At 46.4% G+C, this 19,468-nt stretch overlaps 1 protein-coding gene across 8 annotated transcripts in view; it reads right to left on the bottom strand.

Moving 5' to 3' along the window:
• Positions 1 to 1,230: 1,230 nt before the first annotated feature.
• Positions 1,231 to 19,468, bottom strand: part of Rbm47 (RNA binding motif protein 47) — a 136,847-nt gene continuing 118,609 nt past the window's right edge. For 7 of the 8 annotated variants that reach the window (XM_050149880.1, XM_050149879.1, XM_050149882.1 and 4 more), the window contains 4 exons: positions 8,173 to 9,336; positions 7,197 to 7,403; positions 4,951 to 5,153; positions 1,231 to 3,968 (listed from right to left, as the gene is read on the bottom strand). In XM_050149880.1, the coding sequence (XP_050005837.1) occupies positions 3,738 to 3,968; positions 4,951 to 5,153; positions 7,197 to 7,403; positions 8,173 to 9,301 (1,770 nt within the window). In that variant the 5' untranslated portion in view covers positions 9,302 to 9,336 and the 3' untranslated portion in view covers positions 1,231 to 3,737. The remainder of the gene's footprint in view (positions 3,969 to 4,950; positions 5,154 to 7,196; positions 7,404 to 8,172; positions 9,337 to 19,468) is intronic. The other variant, XM_050149884.1, reaches the window with a different exon arrangement.

The following is a 19,468-nucleotide window of genomic DNA, read 5'->3' on the forward strand; positions in this document are numbered from 1 at the left end:
TCTTCCAACCCCACTCCCCACACTGCACAGGGAAGCGCAGAGCTAGGCAAGAACAAGCATTTCTTTTCCCTAAGGACTAGGTGGGCTCATTTCCGGTAAGCCGTCAGGGAGAACCTGGGCCTGGAAAGGAGCCTGGGCTGCTCACCAGCTCTGTGGCCTCAGCTAGTCACCATCTGTGGCACTCACCTCACGGCTTATCATGTGCTCAACCAAGGACAATGGAAGCTGGAGTTGGGGGGTTCACAATCACATCTATCCTCATCCGGTGTGCCCCGCTTTCAGTGTTCTCCCCTCGGCAGGGCAGCTCCACCAGAATAAGGGAAGAAGGCAGGCTGCAGCTGCTACAATCAAGCCTGTAACAGCCAGGAGAGACGCAGGGCTGCTCTGCACGGGTCTGAACTGTACCCAGTTCAGAACTGTCAGAGGGTGAGGACTTTTTTCCTTGAAGAAGGACAGTAGGTTTTGTTTTTAATAACACCCGCCTAAACCACAAGTGATGTTAATCCCAGCTCTGAGGAAGCAGAAGGCAGAGGTTCAAGGCTAGCTTTGGTTACAGAAGAGCCTGTCTTAAACAAGCAAAGGAGTTAAACAATTTCTTTTAATAGCAATGGGGCTGGAGAGACGGCTTGAGAGATAAGAGTGCGGTATTTCAGAGGACCCTGAGTTCAGCTCCCAGCACCAACATTGGGGGGCTCACAACTGCTATCACTCCAGGTCCAGGGAATATCATGCTTTCTTCTGGCTTCTGTGGGCACCCACATTCATGTGACATGCATGTGACACACAAGCTCACATGCTCATACACGCACACGCACACACACACACACCAAAACAAGGAGGGTGGAGAGAGGGCTCAACAGTAAAGAGCATTGATTGCTCTTCCAGAGAACCCACCTAGGTTCAGTTCACAGCGCCCATGTGGCAGCTCACAACTGTCTGTAACTCCGGGATTCAACTCTCTCACACAGACATACATGCAGACAAAATACAATGCACACAAAAGAAAAGTAAATAGATACATAACAAAACAAGCCAGGTGGTGATGGCACGTGCCTTAGATCCCAGCGCTTGGGAGGCAGAGGCAGGTGGTTCTCTGAGCTCAAGGTCAGTGCCTTATCCCCTGGAGTTGGAGTGGCAGGCAGCTGTGAGCCTCTACAACTGGAAATACTGAATTTGTCAATCCCTTCATTGTTGTAAAAAAAAAAAAATTAAAGGAAAGAAAGTCTGGAGACTGCTTTAAAGAAAGCTTTATTTACCACATCCATCTTAAGAATGTACTCTGTAAATGCAGCGAGGTCTAAAAAGCTTTTACAAATACGAAGCTACAAACTAAACTAGTGGCATGTCTACAACTTTAAAACTCTTAAAAACATTTATATTAGTTTGTTCTTAATCCTAAAAAAAAAAAAAAAGTTCACATTTCAAGTTATAAACTTACCTCAGTAGTGTACGTGAAATGGTGTGAAACGGTAGGCGTAGGTGAGACCACAGACAGCAGGGCCGCTGAAGCTTAACTGGCACCACCGCCGCTTGTTCTTAGGGTAGGTGCCACGTTAAGATAGTGCATGGTTTCCTTTTGTTATTACTATGATAGTAGTTTTCCCGGCACTTGTAAAATACAGCAAGAACATGGGGACAGTGTTTCACCTGAGGACCTCCGTGGCTGTACCTGAGGACCTCCGTGGCTGTACCTGAGGACCTCCGTGGCTGTCCTTGGCACTTCTCTCACACAGTCGAGGGAGGAGGGCCTGACACGAGTTGCCTTTAATGGAGGCTCTCATCCCACCCCGTCCGTGCGGGTGCAACTCAGAACATTGCAGGGCTAGTTTATGCCGTTCAACCAGGATGGCGAGGAATGCTTAAAGGCCTCAGCAGGCACTGGACATTTAATAGAACAGTTAAATAAATATTCCTTATATATAAAAATTCATCTCTTCGAGAGAAGGGGAAAAAGGCATTCGGGGATCTCTTAATTTAAAAGAAGAGAAAACAATTAAACAGCTATCTAGGAGCATTGGCTAGGGGCGTGATCCTAGGACCAAGCCACAAATAAGAGTTAAGCCCATTAGGCCAACGCTGGTGGGAAGATTTGATGGACTCTGTTATGACATAAAATACAACTGTACCTTATGGTGCACCTTATTGCACGCCTCACGGTCCTGACTGAGCCTTTAAAAAAAATGCACATTGATGTAATCCATGAAGCAGATGACGATATTAGCATTTTCCTGTATTTTACATTCACTCTGAAAGAGAAGCCTTTAAACAGGCACAAAACACTGCATCTGTGTTTTTAGTCCCTAAAAAAAATATAACAAACACTTTTAATAATATTGAGATAAAACAGCTGCGTTTGCATCACACTACACACCATGAGCTTTGGCAACACAAAATGACTACAAGCAAGCATCAGAAGTTATCACAAACACCCCTTTAACTCCTATAGGTGGCTCCCCCTCCCGGGTGCGTATGCCCCGTGTTCTTCTGCCAGACACAGAGTGCCCGAGGGAAGCCTTGTTCAACAAATGCTTCCAACCTTCCTGATGATGACAGACACTCTGCAAGAGACACAAGAAGCACAACTTGCTGTTGGCAAATCTTGAAGGTCTTGTCTATAATCATATACATTCTTGGCCTCCAAAAACTCAGACTCCAAAAATCAAAGCATTAGGAAGTTAAAAGTCCCATACTGAACAATTTAAACAGCTATGCCTTACGAAAAACATGGCAAAATAGTGCCCTTCCCTGCATTCTGCTACTGAAAACGCATAAAGAAGGCGATACCCCCCAAACAAACTAAAAATAATAATAATAACAATAATAATAAAAGACCCCGACAAAATCCCAGGAAGAAGTATAAAAGGCATCAGTTGTCTTCTCTATCAGAATTATCCATTTTTCTTAGCTATGCCAGACTTCAAAGAGATAGGAAGGAGGGGAGGGGAGAAGGAGACACAGTTAATGAAGACACAGGGAGAGAGCCCAAGGGCAGAAGAGAGCTTTCCAGTGTTGAGACCCTGGGTGTGACAAGTCTTTTCCATGTTGACTTAAAGACAGATTGTTAATAAAACAGAAGAAAACAAAACAACCCCCAAAACAGAAACCATGGTGAGAAACCATGGCAATATCGTCAACCCTTAATGCCAGGGAAATACAGCAGAGATTTCCACTCTTTTGGAAGCTGCACTTTCCAGCATCACCTTTAAAAATAAGGTTTTATGTAGCATTTCAAAGCTCTACAGTTGGTATCTTTAAATATTGAATAATAGTTTTTAAAATAGTTCCCTAGATGCTCGGATGTGCTTCTTTATTTTAATATATATTTATATAGCTGATATATTTTGAAAGGTTCTACAAAATAGAAATCTCTGGAGTGCAGAAGTTAAGAAAATAACCTTCATACTGAAAATATATCCTTAAAAAACAAAACCAAACCTCTGTCTGTACAAATGCAGTAAGGTGTACAAATCTTAAAAGATGGTATTAAGGCGTGAGGCGTTGCAAGTCTCTTAGAAATGTATGAACGAACGCGGGCCTGCTAAGTTGAAAAGTCTTTAAAAAAAAAAAAGAGAGTGAAAACTTCATGGATGTAAAACATTTCAGTGTGATAATCGCTAACATTCTTCACTTGCAGGTTTCGCACGTGTGCCAATTCAACACGTTCTTTCTTCATAAATAATAAAGTGTTCCTTCAGCGGTGTCTGGTGGCTTGCTTGCCTTGGCTCTGGTCCCTGGTCTCAGTAAGTCTGGTAGACGTCGTGGATGGGCACCTGGAGAGCAGCGGGGAAGGCCTGAGGTATGTAGCCGGCGTAGCCCCCGTACACGGCGGCCGCAGCATTCTTCTGTAGTGTGGCGATGGTGGCAGTGGCAGGAGCAGCGAAGGGAACGTAGCTGGCCCCGTAGATGCCGGCGGTGGGAATTCTCTGAACATTTGGTGCCACGGTATACACAGGAGTTATTGGGCGGCCCTGAGAGAGAGGGAGAGAAAAAAAAAAATCCTTCCTGAGCACATGTGCAGGTTTATCAAATCCTCGAACAATGAGCATTCAGTGTGTTGGGAGAAGATGAGCCCCCCAGCGGGGAGGGACAGAGGAGGTCTATGTATGGAGGCAGAAAAGGAGGGTAACATTTGCTGAAGGAGAATGAGATTAGACAGAACAAAATGTCATCTTTGGGGGGCTTGACATGTTCAAACCTGTGTCACAGGGGGAGGCTGTAGGAAGATCCCAGAGTTGTCTTACACTGGGATCTTTTACTGGACCTTGCATTCTGCCAGCTCATAAAGACAGGTAATGGCGAGGCTGGGAATCTACCTTAAGATCACTAATTCTAACCAGTCTAGGGCTGTCCCTCCTGTTTAAAAGTGCAATACACCAGGCTGGGCGGTGGTGGCACACACCTTTAATTCCAGCACTTGGGAGGCAGAGGCAGGTGGATCTTTGTGAATTCCAGGAAACCCAGGGCTAAACAGAAAAATCCTGCCTTGAAAAACCAAAATAAACATAAACAAACACCATCATGAATTAGATGTTCATATAGATATATTTTGTGCATAATATGTGCATGGAGGGGTAAGTTGTGTACCACAGGGCACTGGTCGAGGGGTCTCCCTCCTATCATGTGGGTTCTGGGGTCAGGCCACTGGGTTTGGAAAAAAGCACCTTTATCTGCTGATATATATATATGGCTCACATACACGCACACATATATGTACACTGTATATATGTACATATCTACATATGTATATATAGATATACATATCTACATATGTACTTTTTTAAATAATAAACTTTAAAAAAATCTTTATAAACAATTTCTTTCCTGTTATTTCACATGAACTTTTAAAAAGCTATCATTGCACAGAGTACATTCTCAGTGTTGAATACTAATGAGTCTCTGACTGAGAGAGGCTCCATATATAAATGACAGTGGCCACGGCAAGAACTCTACCTGGAAAGGTGGTGGTGTGGATACAGCAGGAATGACAGCATGGGCAGCGGCGGCGGCCGCAGCGGCGGCAGTGGCGGGGTCAGGTTGCACGGCAATGGGGCTGATCATGTGTTCCATTGTATGGATCTTGCCATCCTCAATGATCTTAGGGGCTGGGGCTGCCTGGAACATGGAGTACTGGGCACCGATGGCAGGGATGGCCACTGCAAAAGAAGCAGGCAGAAGACAGCTCATCACTCACGATCACAGAGGAAGGGCCTTCGCCTGCTGGTAGTTTTTGAAGGCCCAGGCTCACAGTCGTGAACCTCTGCAGATCCGTGCTGCTCGGCCTGGCTCAGCACCATGTCAGGACGGGGTTTCTCCGCAGATCATCGTGGAGGGAGCGTTCAGAGCGAGGCCTCTACACTGCTGTTTCCTAACACGTGTGAGCGTGCAGCCTGCTTACTCTCTCTTACGCTACTCATCACCACACAAGCCCTTTGCCCTTCCACAGTGTTTCAAGAAGCAGGTTGAGCGAAGATCCCATCCTGACAGCTTGGAGATGGGAGTACATTCTCCCCACCTTTTATCTCGCATTAGTTACATGGATCCAGTTGGAGGGGCTTTGAGTCGGAAGAGGAAAAAACCTCCAACGTGCTAACAATCCATTTATAGTGGTGAGGCGGTGGGTAATTGGCTTTTCGCTGGAACCTGCCAACTCAAATAATTTCTGTGAGTAGAGTCCAAAGGAACGGCTTCCAGCAGAGATTCAAACAGATAGAGTTACTGAATGTCAATGTGCAGTATCAAGAGATCAAAAGGAAGAGATGCTAGCCCCGATTTGGGAGAGCTTGTGTATGTGCATGCTGTGTGTGCTGAAAGAGTAAGCAGGACCATGAAATGTACACACAAAGAATCCTTTCATCTACTAAGATGGATATGATCAAAGGTAAGGAGACAAAATGTCCATACTATAAACAATGGCTTGGCCATTCAATAAAAAAAAAAAATTTAAAATTTTAACCAAATATCTTTACCTGCCTTCCCAACCAAATCTGCCACCAATCCTGGGCCCAAATATGTTAGCCTGCCCTGGTATCTGTCGGAAGGACAAAGACGTACCTTCAAATGATGTACAAGGGTCGTGGTGCAGCTAGGGCTACTGGTTGAAGCCACGTGGGGGCTGTACGGAGTAACTGCGTTGTTCTGGCTACCAGCCTGCAGAACTCTCTACACCTGGACACAGGACTTCACATGGCTAAAGACTGTTTGGTGCCAATGACATTTCTAAGGCATCCCAATGCCGGAAGCCACTATATTGTAAAGACGGCAGGGCTATTTCCCCAGTTACCACCGAATTCAACACGTCAAACCTATGTTCCAAACACACCAATTCCTTGCCTCTTAGCTTGGAAAAGAAGTGAGCAATTAGGAAAGGAGCAGGCGACCCTCAAAAGCTCTTTGGCCTACCCCAGTGAGGCCAAGAGGCCAGGGAGAACATTACTCTGCTTATCCACAGAAAACTCTCCACAGATTCAGAGGTTAGTGTGTGGAAATTCTGCGTACCGTGTGTCTGCCAAACTCACTAAAACAGTTAAAGCTTATCCTTCCTTGCAGTGGGTGACCAACGGGCTACCAAATGCTGGTAAAATAACTTTGTGGAGACTGGTAGTAAAAACAAAGGTCAAGGTCACTGGCTCAACGGATTGAGCATCTCTACTCTAAATCTGCGGTTCTAGTTGTAAAACCCTTCACCTCTGCCTTGTCCGAGAATGCTGGCGCCTGTCAGACCATCCAGGAAACCTGGCACTGTTTGCTCTGGAAAAGAGTTCCTATCTTCTCTGAGAACTGGTAATTCCCGTGCCCTCTGCTTTTTGGTGGCTGAAGCACAGACGGGACGCAGCTCAGTGACGGAGCGTTTATGTTCTCACAAGGAAAAGACGGGTTCTAGATGACAGAAGGAGCGGGAGCTCCATTCCCTTCCACCCCCTCCTCACCTCTGCCCGCGTGGTCACAGACAGAGAAATAGCCAGACCACTGGCAGCTAACACCTGTGTGCAAACTCCCCGGAAGCCTAACATGAACGTGGCCCAAACTAGACCAATCCCCTAAATTCTAGGGGGTCAGGGTGTGGAAGGCGGGGGCATGACACGCGGACCATTTTTTTGCAGATGGATTCAAGAACCAAGAAGACCGGACTCACTTGAAAGAGAAGTTTCAAGTGAGGGTTTAGGGCCAAACGATGCGTTTGCACTGTTTATACTGACCTGCGCCGGGTTTAATGGCAACTGGGTTGACAGTAGAGATTTCCAAATTTGGCACAAGTTCATATCCTTTTTCTTGCTGTTTGCCTTTGCCTTCGTGATATCGGCTATATATACCACGGCCAGCAGAATATCCTCCGAGGTAGGAACCCCTGGGCCCTGGGGCTCTGTTTCCAGCCGCACCTCGGCCTCGGCCTCTTATGCTGCCTGCTTATAATACAACACAAAGAAGGATGAGCCGGCAGCAGCGAAGGTCAGGGCCTCTGGCCTGCCCTCGGTCTAAGTGGCAAGTGGCCACACCTCTGGCCTAAATGGACTAATAAAATGCTCCTGACATTCTACTTCTGCCTACTTCGCCATTCTAATCTGTCTACTTAGTGCAAGGTGAGTTCCCAGGATTACAACTTCAACTTCAGTGATAGAGAGGAAAACAGATCTGGAAAAAGCCTGCCTCTCTTCCTTGTTTCGTGCTTAAGGAAAAAGGCAGGGTATATTAATTCAGAGCCAGCGAACAGACAGTGGGTCCCTGGACCTGTTATGTTTTCTAGTGTCATGCTTGGTCTTCTATCCTGAGCGATCTTAAGGAACTACGGCTCTGCCAACCAATACCCTAAGATTTAACATCAGAAGCAGTAATCCAGGAAGCCTCAAAACTAGGCATCCATCCTCTTGCCTCCCCCTTTAGAAGGCTGGCATCACCACCTGCCACCACCATGAAGAGTTTACTTAAACCCCAAGGGATAGGCAGACCTGCTGCTCCACATGGGTTAAGCCATACATAGCAAGGGGCAAAGTGTCCCAAGGATTTGACTGCCCAACCAGAGGGATGTTTCTCTCAATACAATAGTGACTGCGAGCCAGCACTTAGAACCTCAGCCTAAATGGGTGGGACCTAGTATTTGCAGCCATGCTCAACCTGACACCCGTGCCTATGGGGGCTGGACACCCAGGGGCCCTCAAGAAAAGAGTCTCCACTAACTTTTCACGAAGTAGTCCCTGTTGGGCCCGATGAGCGCGTTGTAGGGGTAGCCATAGTAGGCCAACGTGTAGGGGTCACAGGAATACACATAGCTGGGCTGCTGGGCTACCACCTCGGCTGTGCCACCGCCGCCCTTGGCCGCCTTCTGGTAGCGGGAGTACTGCTCCTTGTCCACAGGCTTGGCCAGCGTGACCTCCAAGCAGGAGCCCTCCAGCTCTGTGCCGTTGAGGTTGTTCATGGCGTGCACAGCGTCCTCACGGCTAGTGAAGTGCACGAAGGCGTAGTCGCGAATCTTCTTGACCCGTTCCACGCAGCCTGGGTTGAACTGGCCGAAGCTCCTCTTGATGGTCTCCTCGGTGGTCTCGATCATGAGGTTGCGCACATAGAGGATCTTCACTGTCTGCATCACGTCCTCGTCCACATCGATCTCGGGCTCAGCCCAATCCACGGCGATCTGGTGGCCCCACAGTTGGATGCGACCCGGCATGAGCTTGCGGCGGGCCATTGCTGCAGCGCGATGGCTCTCGTACTCCACGAAGGCGAAGCCTCGGTTTTTCATCTTGTCTGCCGCGCTGGCGTAGACGATCACGTTGAGCACGCCTTCAGTGACCTTGGCAATCTCTTCTAGGATCTCCCCACGCTTCTTCATCTTGGGGATGCCACCGATGAAGAGGCGGCAGTTGTCTACGCTGCAACACACGCCCAACAGGCGGCCCGGGCGGATCTCGTAGTTGTTGAGCTCACGAACAGCTCGCTTGGCCTCATTCTTGTGGCAGTACATGACGAATGCATAGCCGCGGTTCTTGCCATCGAAATCCATCATGAGGCGCAATTCGTAGATGCGGCCTACGGTCTCAAACACAGGTACCAGCTCATCTTCATACACATCACGCGGGATCTTCCCCACGAAGACCTCGCAGCCTCGCTGGGGATGCGGACCCTCCCAGCCGGGCGGAGGTCCACCATACTTGCGCTGCCCATTCTCCTGTACCATGCTGTAGCCGGTGCGCTCCATCAGGGCCAACAGTGCAGCCTCATTGGGCGCGCCCGCCACGCCCTCTGGCACCTTGGAGGAGGACCCAACTGTGGGATCGCTGTTCATGGCTGTGGTGGAATCCTCTGCGGTCATACTGTCAAAGGCATCCACGGCTGGCTGGCAGTAACCTGTGGAAAGAGAAAGGAGGAGTGTGAGTGGAAACCCGGCAAAGACTTGGTCCTGAGCTCGCCTCCGTTTCTGCTCTCACTCTTTGGCAAGGCATGCTTGTGAACAGGCAGGTCATGGCGTGCTGAGTTGAGATTATTAGATGGAAGAGACCGCTGTGGAAATACAGGTGGTCTTAAAACAGTCAAGCTGTGAGAGCCCGCTGTTGTCTTAGGGGAAAAATCTTAGCTCTTGCAGCAAGCAATGACTTTCGTCTAACCCCTGCACCGTGAACTCGGATTCCATTTCTCTAGGTCACTCTGCAAATTTCACTTATTTCTTTGGTGGTCACAGACTTTTTATTTATTTTCTCAAAGGGCAGACCTTTTCACTGCACCAATAGAAACTGGATGACATAATTGTCCCCACCATGGTGGCGCGGGAGTTGTTGGGGAGGCGACCTAGGGCTTGGTGCCCGTTAGGCAAGCATTCTACCACCGAGCTATGTCTCCAAAGCTAGAGCAATGTAATTGCTAGAGTAAACTTAAAGGAGATGTTTTCCTACACGGTGGTTAGGGGGGGGGCGGGGGGCTGTGTACTGGAGTTTTTAACAGGAAATGAGATGTTTCCACTGCTGAGGAGCCGGCCTAGTAACGAGTCCAATTTCTACAATATTCTGGCAAAATCTTGGTATGAACCATTCGCAGATTGAGACTCAGTTCATAGAGAGTCAGGTTCACTCAGGAAGCTGTGAGGCAATGTTTCTATGGGGAAAGACAGCCCTGGCTAAGAACTGTCATCTCGCTCTTAGCTCGCCTTCCCAGCCTTCCGCCACAGTCGCTGACTTCATCTCGACTTGCTTGGGGGAAAGAGAGGCTGAAGTTGTGTGAACTGCCCCAGTTCACACAGGAACCTGGGCATTTGGCTCCAGATTCCATCCTTCTTCAGAACTGTGCTGTGCAAAACATTTATTTCTTTAGGAGGGTCTCGCTCACTCGCTCACACTAGCCCTTAGGTGACCTGGAACTTACTCTCTAGCCTAGGCTGGTTAGGATCTCACGACAATTCTAGCCCAGCCTCCTGAATGCTGGGGTTACAGATGTGGGCCATCAACCAAGCCAGACTTTTGGTTTTATTTTGTTCTGTTTAAAGACCAAGTCTCAAAAAAAGAAAAAAAAAAAAAAAAAAAGACCGAGTCTCCATAAGTAGCTTAGTGGTCTTGAACTCACAACCTCCTAAGGTCTGGGAATAGAGGTAAAAGTTACCACACCTGACTCAATACAGTTTGGAGATGGTGTCACTGGCCACCTGCGACTAATAGAGCTTAAATAGGGCATAAGAAACTAAATTAAAGTTTTTCTTTAAGTAGCCATAGGTCTGAATGGTGTCTGCCTTCATTCAGAGAGCATAGAGTAATGATGACATTAAAAGTTGCACGCAATGCTTGTGTAATGAAAAGGTGATGTAGCCCTGGCTGTCCTGGAACTCACTTTGCCCTGGCCTCGAACTCCAGGAGGTCAGCTGGCCTCTGCCTCTCAAGGGCTAGGATTAAAGATTAAAGGTGTGTGTCACCACCACCAACTCAGAATGAACTTATCAAACAGCAAAATCTATCTCATTATTGGACAAATGAATTCTGTAGAAAAATCAAGAACTGGCTGGAGGGATGACTCAGCGGTTAAAAGCACTGACTACTCTTCGAAAGGATCCAGATTTGATTCTCAGCACCCACATGGTGGCTCACAACTGTCTGTAGCTCCTGTTCTAGGAGATTTGAAACCCTCCTCTGACCTTCGTGGGCATCAGGCACGCACATGGTACACAGACATACATGCAGGCAAAACACCCATACACATAAAATAATAACAAAAAAGAAACAAGAGTCATGGCTGAGTGTCCCCCTAGTGACAGTCACCATAGAACTTTCCCCACCGTTTTTCTATCTTGGGGGCTAGTGTCTGAGACATGGCTTCCTCCTCTTTGCCGCTTCCTGTTTAAAAACATTCCCACACATTCTCATGCTTTGTAAAAATGTCACTTTAGCGATAGCCTAAGGTTTCATCATTCAACTAGAACCAGGAACACTGTTTATTTTTAAAATGTTGAACTATGACCTGTGCACGAGACTATTCAGGGAAGATTCAAAAATAACCAAAGTGGCCGAGGATGTACAGGTCATTGGACAGTGCTTGACTTGCGGCAGGTGTGAGGGGGGCCCCACACAATACCCAGCAACACAAATTAAAGAAGAAAGAAAGCTAAGTATGGCATCACACATCTGTAATTCCAGTACACACATGGCAACAGGACTGTAGGTTTGAGGTCAATATAAAGAATGGGACCCTGTCTCAAAAAGAAAAAAAGAAGAACCTTAAATCTATACTGGCACACAAAACAGAGATACGTATTTATAACTTAGCCCAAACAGTCCCCGTTTGGCCCGTTTGCTGTAACAAGAGCAGTAGGGTGTTCAGAGTTGGAGGGGGCCCCTGTAGTCAGACAACATGGTTGAACCCCAGTTAACCCTCCCTAGTTGTATGACGTAGAAGGAGGACACTTAGCTATTGTATAGATCACTTTTCCTACCTGTAAATGGGAATCCTAATGATAGTAATAATGTCAACACAAAAAAATGAGTTAATATATACAAGATACTATGGCGGTTTGAGTGTGAAATGTCCTATAGTCTCGGTCCCCAGCTGGTGGTGTGTTTGGGGCAGTTTAGGAGGTATAGTCATGCCGGCGGAAGTGGATGTTTATGGTTCAAGATGTGAGCTTGTTCCAGCCTCCTAGACTGCTGCCTGCTGCCACACGGTCCCAGCCATCGTGGATTCTAACCCCCTGGAACTGTAAGCCCAAATACTTTTTTTGGGTAATGTTATCTTATCACAGAAACAGTAAAGTAACTAGTGTAGACACTCCCACTTGCTGCCCGGCATGGCTTTGAACTCATAATCCTCCTGCCTCAGCCTCCTCAGTGCTGAAATTACACAAGCCTGCACCACACCATGCCCATCTTGAATAAGGAACTTTGCTCTATGCCCAGAACACTGTAATAGCTCAAGAAATGTGATATTACCCTTGATTCAAATCTTGGTGAACGCTCCTCAGATCAATTTTTTATTTGAATTTTAGTAATTTTCAAGATGCGTTTTTTCTCATATTTTTAAAAATATTTTAAAAATTAAAAATTCACATATTTCAAAAAATACCTTTGAGGGCCTGGTGAGATGGCTCGGTGGGTAAGGGCACTTGCCACCAGGCATGACCTGAGTTTGAGCCCTGGGACCTATAGGGTGGAGAAGACCAAACCCTGCAAGTTGTCCCCTAACCTCTACACACATGCCCGCTCCTCTACCTACACAAATAAATGTCATAAAGAATCTTAAATATGTCTTTGGATAGGGTTCCCTTTGATTTGTTTATCTTGTTTCCTTTGTGCTACAATGCTCATAAGTTAGCCTGACAAAAGCTCCTTATCGTAAAGATTTTTTTTTTAGTGTACATTTCGAATGATACATTGGTTCCTCTAATCTCAATGTGAAGATCTCTCTCCTTCCGAATGGAAGGTGAGCACGTGTAGTTTAGGGGACCATTTAAAATCTGTGACCTGCAATGGAGGATGCCAAATACATATACAAGCATAGGTATGATCAAGAGGGAGATTCTATGTGCTATAATACAGAAAACATAGAACTGGTGGATGGTCACAGGAGTGGAACTTGTTCCTTAGTACACACACACCCTTTTAAAAAAAAAAGGCAAAAATTTCAGAGGCAAAAAAAAAGAAAAACAAAAGATAACAAAATTTTGAAAAAGGCCCTTAAAAAATGATAGGCCTTTAAAATGTATTCTTTATTTTTGTGTGTATGTATGTGCCTGTGTGTATGTACATGTGTGTGTGCATGCGGGTGCCTATGGAGGCCAGAACAGGGAGGGTATCAGATCCCCTGGAGCTAGAGTTACAGGTGGTTGTGAGACACCTGATGTGTGTGCTGTGAACTGAGCTCGGATCCTTACAATAGCAATAAGCCCTCCTAAGCACTGAGCCATTTCTCCAGCCTTCCCAAACATCAGACCTTTCAAAAAGGCATACTTGCTTAGCACGCACGAGGTCTTGGGTTTGATCCTCAGCATTGCAAACAATAAATCAATGAGATACTGGGTCAGTTTAGCACATTTAGGAAAATCTTATAGTCTACTGGGCTCTGCTCTCCCTAGCTTCATGCCACAGGCAAGTAAGTTATAAGCAAAATTTTGTAATTTTGTAAATTTGAGGCCAAAAATTTAGACATAATAAAAGGTAATCACTTACTTATTGCCTTAAAAATGACTTTTTCTCTCCAAACCCAATAGATTGGACTTAAGAAAACTGTAAATGCTTTAGATGAGCTCAGCAAATTCCAGCTGCGGACCAAATACTGTCTGCCATTTGTTTAGGATAAAACCCTATTTATAAAACCATATCCTTAACATGGGGTTGGGGGAGAAAGGACCATGGATGACGGCCATGGTGGAGTTATGGAGCTGAATAGTTGGGGTACAGGCAGCATGGCCCACAAAGCCTATCATGCTTGCTCTCTAGCCCAGTCCCTGGTTTGGGTGCAGGGCCAATCACTACACACAGATGTGAAAGTGTCAGGGAGTGTGACGTCGCTGATGTGGGAGTGTCATATCAATCTGTTGATTTCATTGGTTAAGTAATAAACCAACTGCTTGGCCTCATAGCTTAGAACATAGGTGGGTGGAATAAACAGAATAGGATGCTGGGCGGAAGAGGAAGTGAGGTCAGACTCTGCGCTGCTTCCAGAGGGACCGGACAGCCGCCATGCTCTGCTCTCCCAGGCAGCTGCAACCCACGATGGACGTAGGCTAGAATCTTCCCGGTAAGCGCACCTTGGGGTGCTTACACACATCATTAGAAATGGGCTAGTCCAGGTGCGAGAATTAGCCTGTAAGGGCTAGAGTTCATGGGCCAAGCAGTTCTTTAAATGAATACAGTTTGTGTGTTGTTATTTCGGGCATGAGCTAGCCAAGCGGCCGGGGTGTTGGGGACGCAGCCCCGCCGCTCCTATTTCAACAGATGGTGCCCAGACGTGAGGCTAACTGAATCCACAAAAAGCCTGAGAAAGCTTGGGAAAGAATGGAGTGAAGCATGTTTTCTTGGTAGCAGAAATTTCTTGGGTCTACTCTGCTTGCTAGAGGCAAGCAAGCACTCTCATCTAAGAGAGGCTTCCTGACTCAGCTTCAGCTGCAAAACCCTGCAGCTCATTAAGAGGTCCTGCCACAAAACACTTAAATGGTGTTGACGAAAAGCTGAACGCATGCTTTTCGATTTTCAGCTGTAGCAGGAAAAAAGCTGTGCCGTTTAAAAATGCCGGCTTTCTGGGCTGTCCTGCCACGGCAAACTCTGACTCTTTTACGCAGGCGGTTCGTGTGGTTTGCAAGCACAGGCTGCTGAAGCTCGCTTGCTGGCAGGGACCTTGAAATGCCATAGAGTTGTGGCAGTAAACATGGCTACAACCGGTACCTCAGCCATGAGGCTGGAAAGCTAAGGAATGGACTGGATCTAGCTGGCAAAGCCACGGCTTTAATCCTACTCATATTGCTCAGTAATTTAAAGGCTCGTGTGGTCAGAAAAAGAGAGATATACAGTAAAGAGATTCAAAGATAAAGAAAATGTTTAAATGATTTACAGTGTGTTAAAAATATATGCAAGCTAAAAGTTAAAAGTTTTAAAAAAAAAGTAAGAAAAAGAGAAGTTGTGTGTGGTAGTACACGCCTTTAATCCCAACACTTGGGAGGCAGAGGGAGATTGACCTCTGTGACTTCAATGTGTGGTAGCACACGCCTTTAATCCCAGTGCCTAGAAGGCAGAGACAAACAGATCTCTGTGAGTTCAAGGTGTGGTAGCAAACACCTTTAATCCCAATGCCTGGGAGGCAGAGACAGGCGGATCTCTGAGAGTTCAAGGAGAGCCTGGTCTACAGAGTTATTCCAGGTCAAAGAGATACAGAGAATATAAAATAAAAGTAAAAATAAACGAAATAGAGGTTAAAATAAAGCCTACAAAGATGGAAAATACACAGAGAATCTTGATACTGTATACTATTATGCTCTCTTTGAATTGTTTGAATGCTGAGGAAGGAGCAACAGATGCTAAAAGATATTTGTTTATAAATGCTGCTGAACTAATCCATCGTAGAGATTTTGATGCCTTGACTTTGAAATTTGGATCTAAGGACATGATACTTTGGAAAGGAGTTTCTTATTTTGTTTTCACAGAGGATGAGACCCTGTTCATTTCTTCTATTCCGATATGGTATGATGGACCACGCCCTCCTGAACGGTTGCTGTGAATACCTTCAGAAAATTGCTTCGCTCAACTGCCAACTGAGATGAAACTAGCACACAGGTTATACCATGAAAGACCTAATTAACGACGCCCCCATTCAGCAGGAAGCAGTTTGGAGAGAAAAAACTGCGCCCATGTTCCCAAATATTGTTTATAAATGTTCTTTTACATTTAAAGGGGGAGATGATATAGGTATGAATAATTTACATTGATATGGATTTTGCTTTAGTGATTTAAATTTAAGGTTAATTTTGTAATGTATATAGGTTGTTAATGAATAATCATTAATAATAGTTAAGTTTGTAGTCATGTTAGTTAAGATTTTCTAGATGTGCATAGATATATTTTAGATAGGCATTCTTCATATTTTTCAAAGATTATAGAATATGGCATTTTAAATGTTTTAATAACTTAGGACTTTTCATGACAATGAGACACTCTGCTCCTGGCAGCACCAATCTACTTCAAGAGGAAGATGGGCATCGAAGAGGATCCTTATGGAGTTTGATAGCCATTTGGGCAAGAAACTGCTCTTGCCTGGACTATTGCATAAACTGGACACAGAGAACCCGCAGAGAGAGGACTGCTGAACTTGCCTAAAGGTGAGATGATCTTTCGGGGTTCCTGATTCATGAAAGAGTCTGCAAGACATTCTTCAGGACAAGCAGATAGTGACTGCCTTTGAAATTTCCTGCTTTGTGGAAATGTCTGCTGGAAACTATGGGCCTGTAGGCCGAAGATGGATGCCCCAACGGTACAGAGGAACTTTGGGTGACTGTCCAGGCAGCGAGATGTCTCTGTCATTTCTAGAGCTTTGGATGTTAAGTTAAAGCCTTTTTTTTTTTGTTTAAACAGAAAAAGGGGAAGTGATGTGGGAGTGTCATATATCAATCTGTTGATTTCATTGGTTAAGTTATAATAAACCAGCTGCTTGGCCTCATAGCTTGGAACATAGATGGGAGGAGTAAACAGAATAGAATTCTGGGCGGAAGAGGAAGTGAGGTCAGACTCTGCTCTGCTCCTGGAGAGACGCCATGCTCAGCTCTCCCTGGCAGATGCACGCAATGAAGCTCCTCAGACCCAGGATGGACATAGGCTAGAATCTTCCCGGTAAGCGCACCTTGGGGTGCTTACAAACATCATTAGAAATGGGCTAGTCCAGGTGCGAGAATTAGCCTGTAAAGGCTAGAGTTCATGGGCCAAGCAGTTCTTAAATGAATACAGTTTGTGTGTTGTTATTTCGGGCATGAGCTAGCCAAGCAGCCGGGGTGTTGGGGACGCAGCCCCGCCGCTGCTCCTATTTCAACAAGGGCCAGGCAGAGCAACTCAGGATTCAGAGCACACTAAATAAAAGGAGTCAGAGTGAGCAAGGCCCATTCTGGCTCCTCCGGTGGTGCGCCGTGGGGGAGACCCTGTAGACTCTGAGAGCTCAGACTCATCTTCACATCCTACCGTGCAGCAGGCAGAGCGCTGTGCTCTGTGGATGCGGATGCAGACTAGCTCATTCCAGCCCTCCTGTCTACAGGGGATATCATTAGGGTCCCTACCTTATGGACAAAGAAACGAAGGCACAGAGCAAGTAAGTAGAGTCTCAGGTAATGGACATCAGTAATGGTGTCAGCCTGGTTCAGAGCTCACACTACAGGTGCCCCAAATGATTGCCATGATAGGGCAAGGATTCAATGAAATGGTTTGTGAGGGGCTCCTAGGGCGGAGACTCAAAAAGGGGGGCGGGGGGGAGGGAATCAAGGAATGTCACCATAAGAAAACTGAACTTGAACGTGAGACAAGAATGCTGGCCCTGTGTAAGAATCTGGTGTTTACAGGAAAGCAAGCAACAGATTCCTAGAACCAGTTTTAAACCGGTCAATGTGAGAAGCCTAGCCTGGGAGTTTCTGGTGGAGACTGGTGTGCCTCCCAGGTGCCATTTGTCACAGGTAAGCTGGCCGGCTGTGGCATTCTCCACTGATGATGTGGCCCAGGCATCTGAGTGTAAATCTGTTTCTCACCTAACCCTTGGCTGGTGCACTTTGCCAAGGCTGTTCCAGAAAGAACCTGAAGAGACTTGCCACCCTGGACTCAAATGGTCCAGGCATCCCTGGAGATGCCAGATTCCTGGGGAGGCAGAACCCTCCCAACACATGCTCCCTTTGCTCATGCTGAAGACACATTACGTCTCTCTGGGGGCTGCCAGCATCTAGTGTGCATGGCAGGATAGGAATCCATTCGCTCAGCTTGGCGTCTGAAACCGCGTGACGATATACTTTCCAATTCTGGATTCCCTTAGAATTTTTGTCCTAGGTCACAATTGCACTTACAAGGGAAACTCACAGTGGAAATCTTTAAAGATTTGAATTATATTTTTAGTGCAGTTCAGAATATCTTTCATTCAGATTTTAGCTTTTAACTGATCCAGCAAAGGTTGCTAATATACTTAGAAATATTTCTAGGGTTCAAAACCCAGTCTTAACGGTCAACTATGATTTTGTTCTAGAATTACTTGAACTAAACAGTTAACTTTGGTTCAAAGCTCTGTGAGGTGTGTGTGTGTGTGTGTGTGTGTGTGTTTGTGTGTGTGTTGGGGGGAGTTAAACTATGAATGTGTCCCTTCTGGGAGGTCTGTGTGTGTAGTTGTACTTTCTCTGAGGGGTGTGTGTGCATAGTTGTACTTTCTCTGAGGTGTGTGTGTGTGTGTGTTGGGGGAAGTTTAAACTACAAATGTGTACTTTCTACGAGTTCGAATCACGTGTGTGTCACTTTCCAGGCCTGTCCCATGAGTTCTGACTTCCAGTCTCACACTCACCGCTGAGGTGACTTACACAGAAGCTACCTGAGAGGATTCGGTGACATTTGAAGACACCTGACGCACAACACATTAGAAAGGTTAGCAACCGCTATTGTTGTTGTTTTAAAGACTGTCACTGGAACCACTGTTGAGTGGTTCAAACCTACAAGGCCAGCACCAAGAGACTGCAGGAAGGTAAGAGTTGAGAGTTGTCTTGGATGACAGAGATAGTGTGTTTGTGGGGGCGGGGGCAGACACCGTATGGCCTGGGAGGGAAAGAGAGACAAGAGAAAAGGTGGGAGGAGTCACTTTAAGACAGAATTCAAATTTTAGGGAGAACTTTGTCACTAACGCTGTAAATAACCCTCAATGGCTTACAGAGACACACTGTGTGAAGAAAGAGGGAGGAAACCAGGAAAGGAAGATTAGCTTCTGCAGAAGGCTTCTAACATGTGGCATCCACGCTTTTGCTCAGTGCCAAGTCACTACCACCCACTCGAGTAAACAGCGGGAAGGCCACTCCCACTCTCGGGGCTCTGGGGTCAGGACACGGCTGTCGATCCTAAGACTTAAAAATCAAGAGGAGTTCCACTCAAAACGTGGCCACGGTCAAGGAATTTACCCAGGGGCCCAAACAATAAGTGGGGGACAGGCTCATCCCGCACCCCCCACACCTGCCTACACTAATTGCCCTCTGCACACAGAAAAAAAAAAAACCAAACACTTCTTTCTGAGCCTCCTTGCTGCAAGGATCCTAAAGAATGAAGTGACAGGAGCCCACGACATGCTGACATGCTGGGCCTCTATCTTCAGTTGCCCCTGACTGAGGGAGAACTCGCACCCCAGGGCTCGGCCATGTTGATGCTGGTGCAGGCTTTGTTATGGCAGAAGACATCACTCAGTGAAAAGCTGTGTCTGATAAAGAGAAGCAGAGCCAAGAGGCTCAGTTTCTATCAACACGGTCCTGGAAAGGAGGCATTTGCTGTGGGTTCCCGGGGGGGGGGGGGGGGGGGGG

This window comes from Alexandromys fortis, unplaced genomic scaffold (genome assembly GCF_014885135.2).
Source record: "Alexandromys fortis isolate MF-2015 unplaced genomic scaffold, M_Fortis_MF-2015_v1.1 scaffold_0, whole genome shotgun sequence".
In the NCBI taxonomy this organism is placed as follows: Eukaryota; Metazoa; Chordata; class Mammalia; order Rodentia; family Cricetidae; genus Alexandromys; species Alexandromys fortis.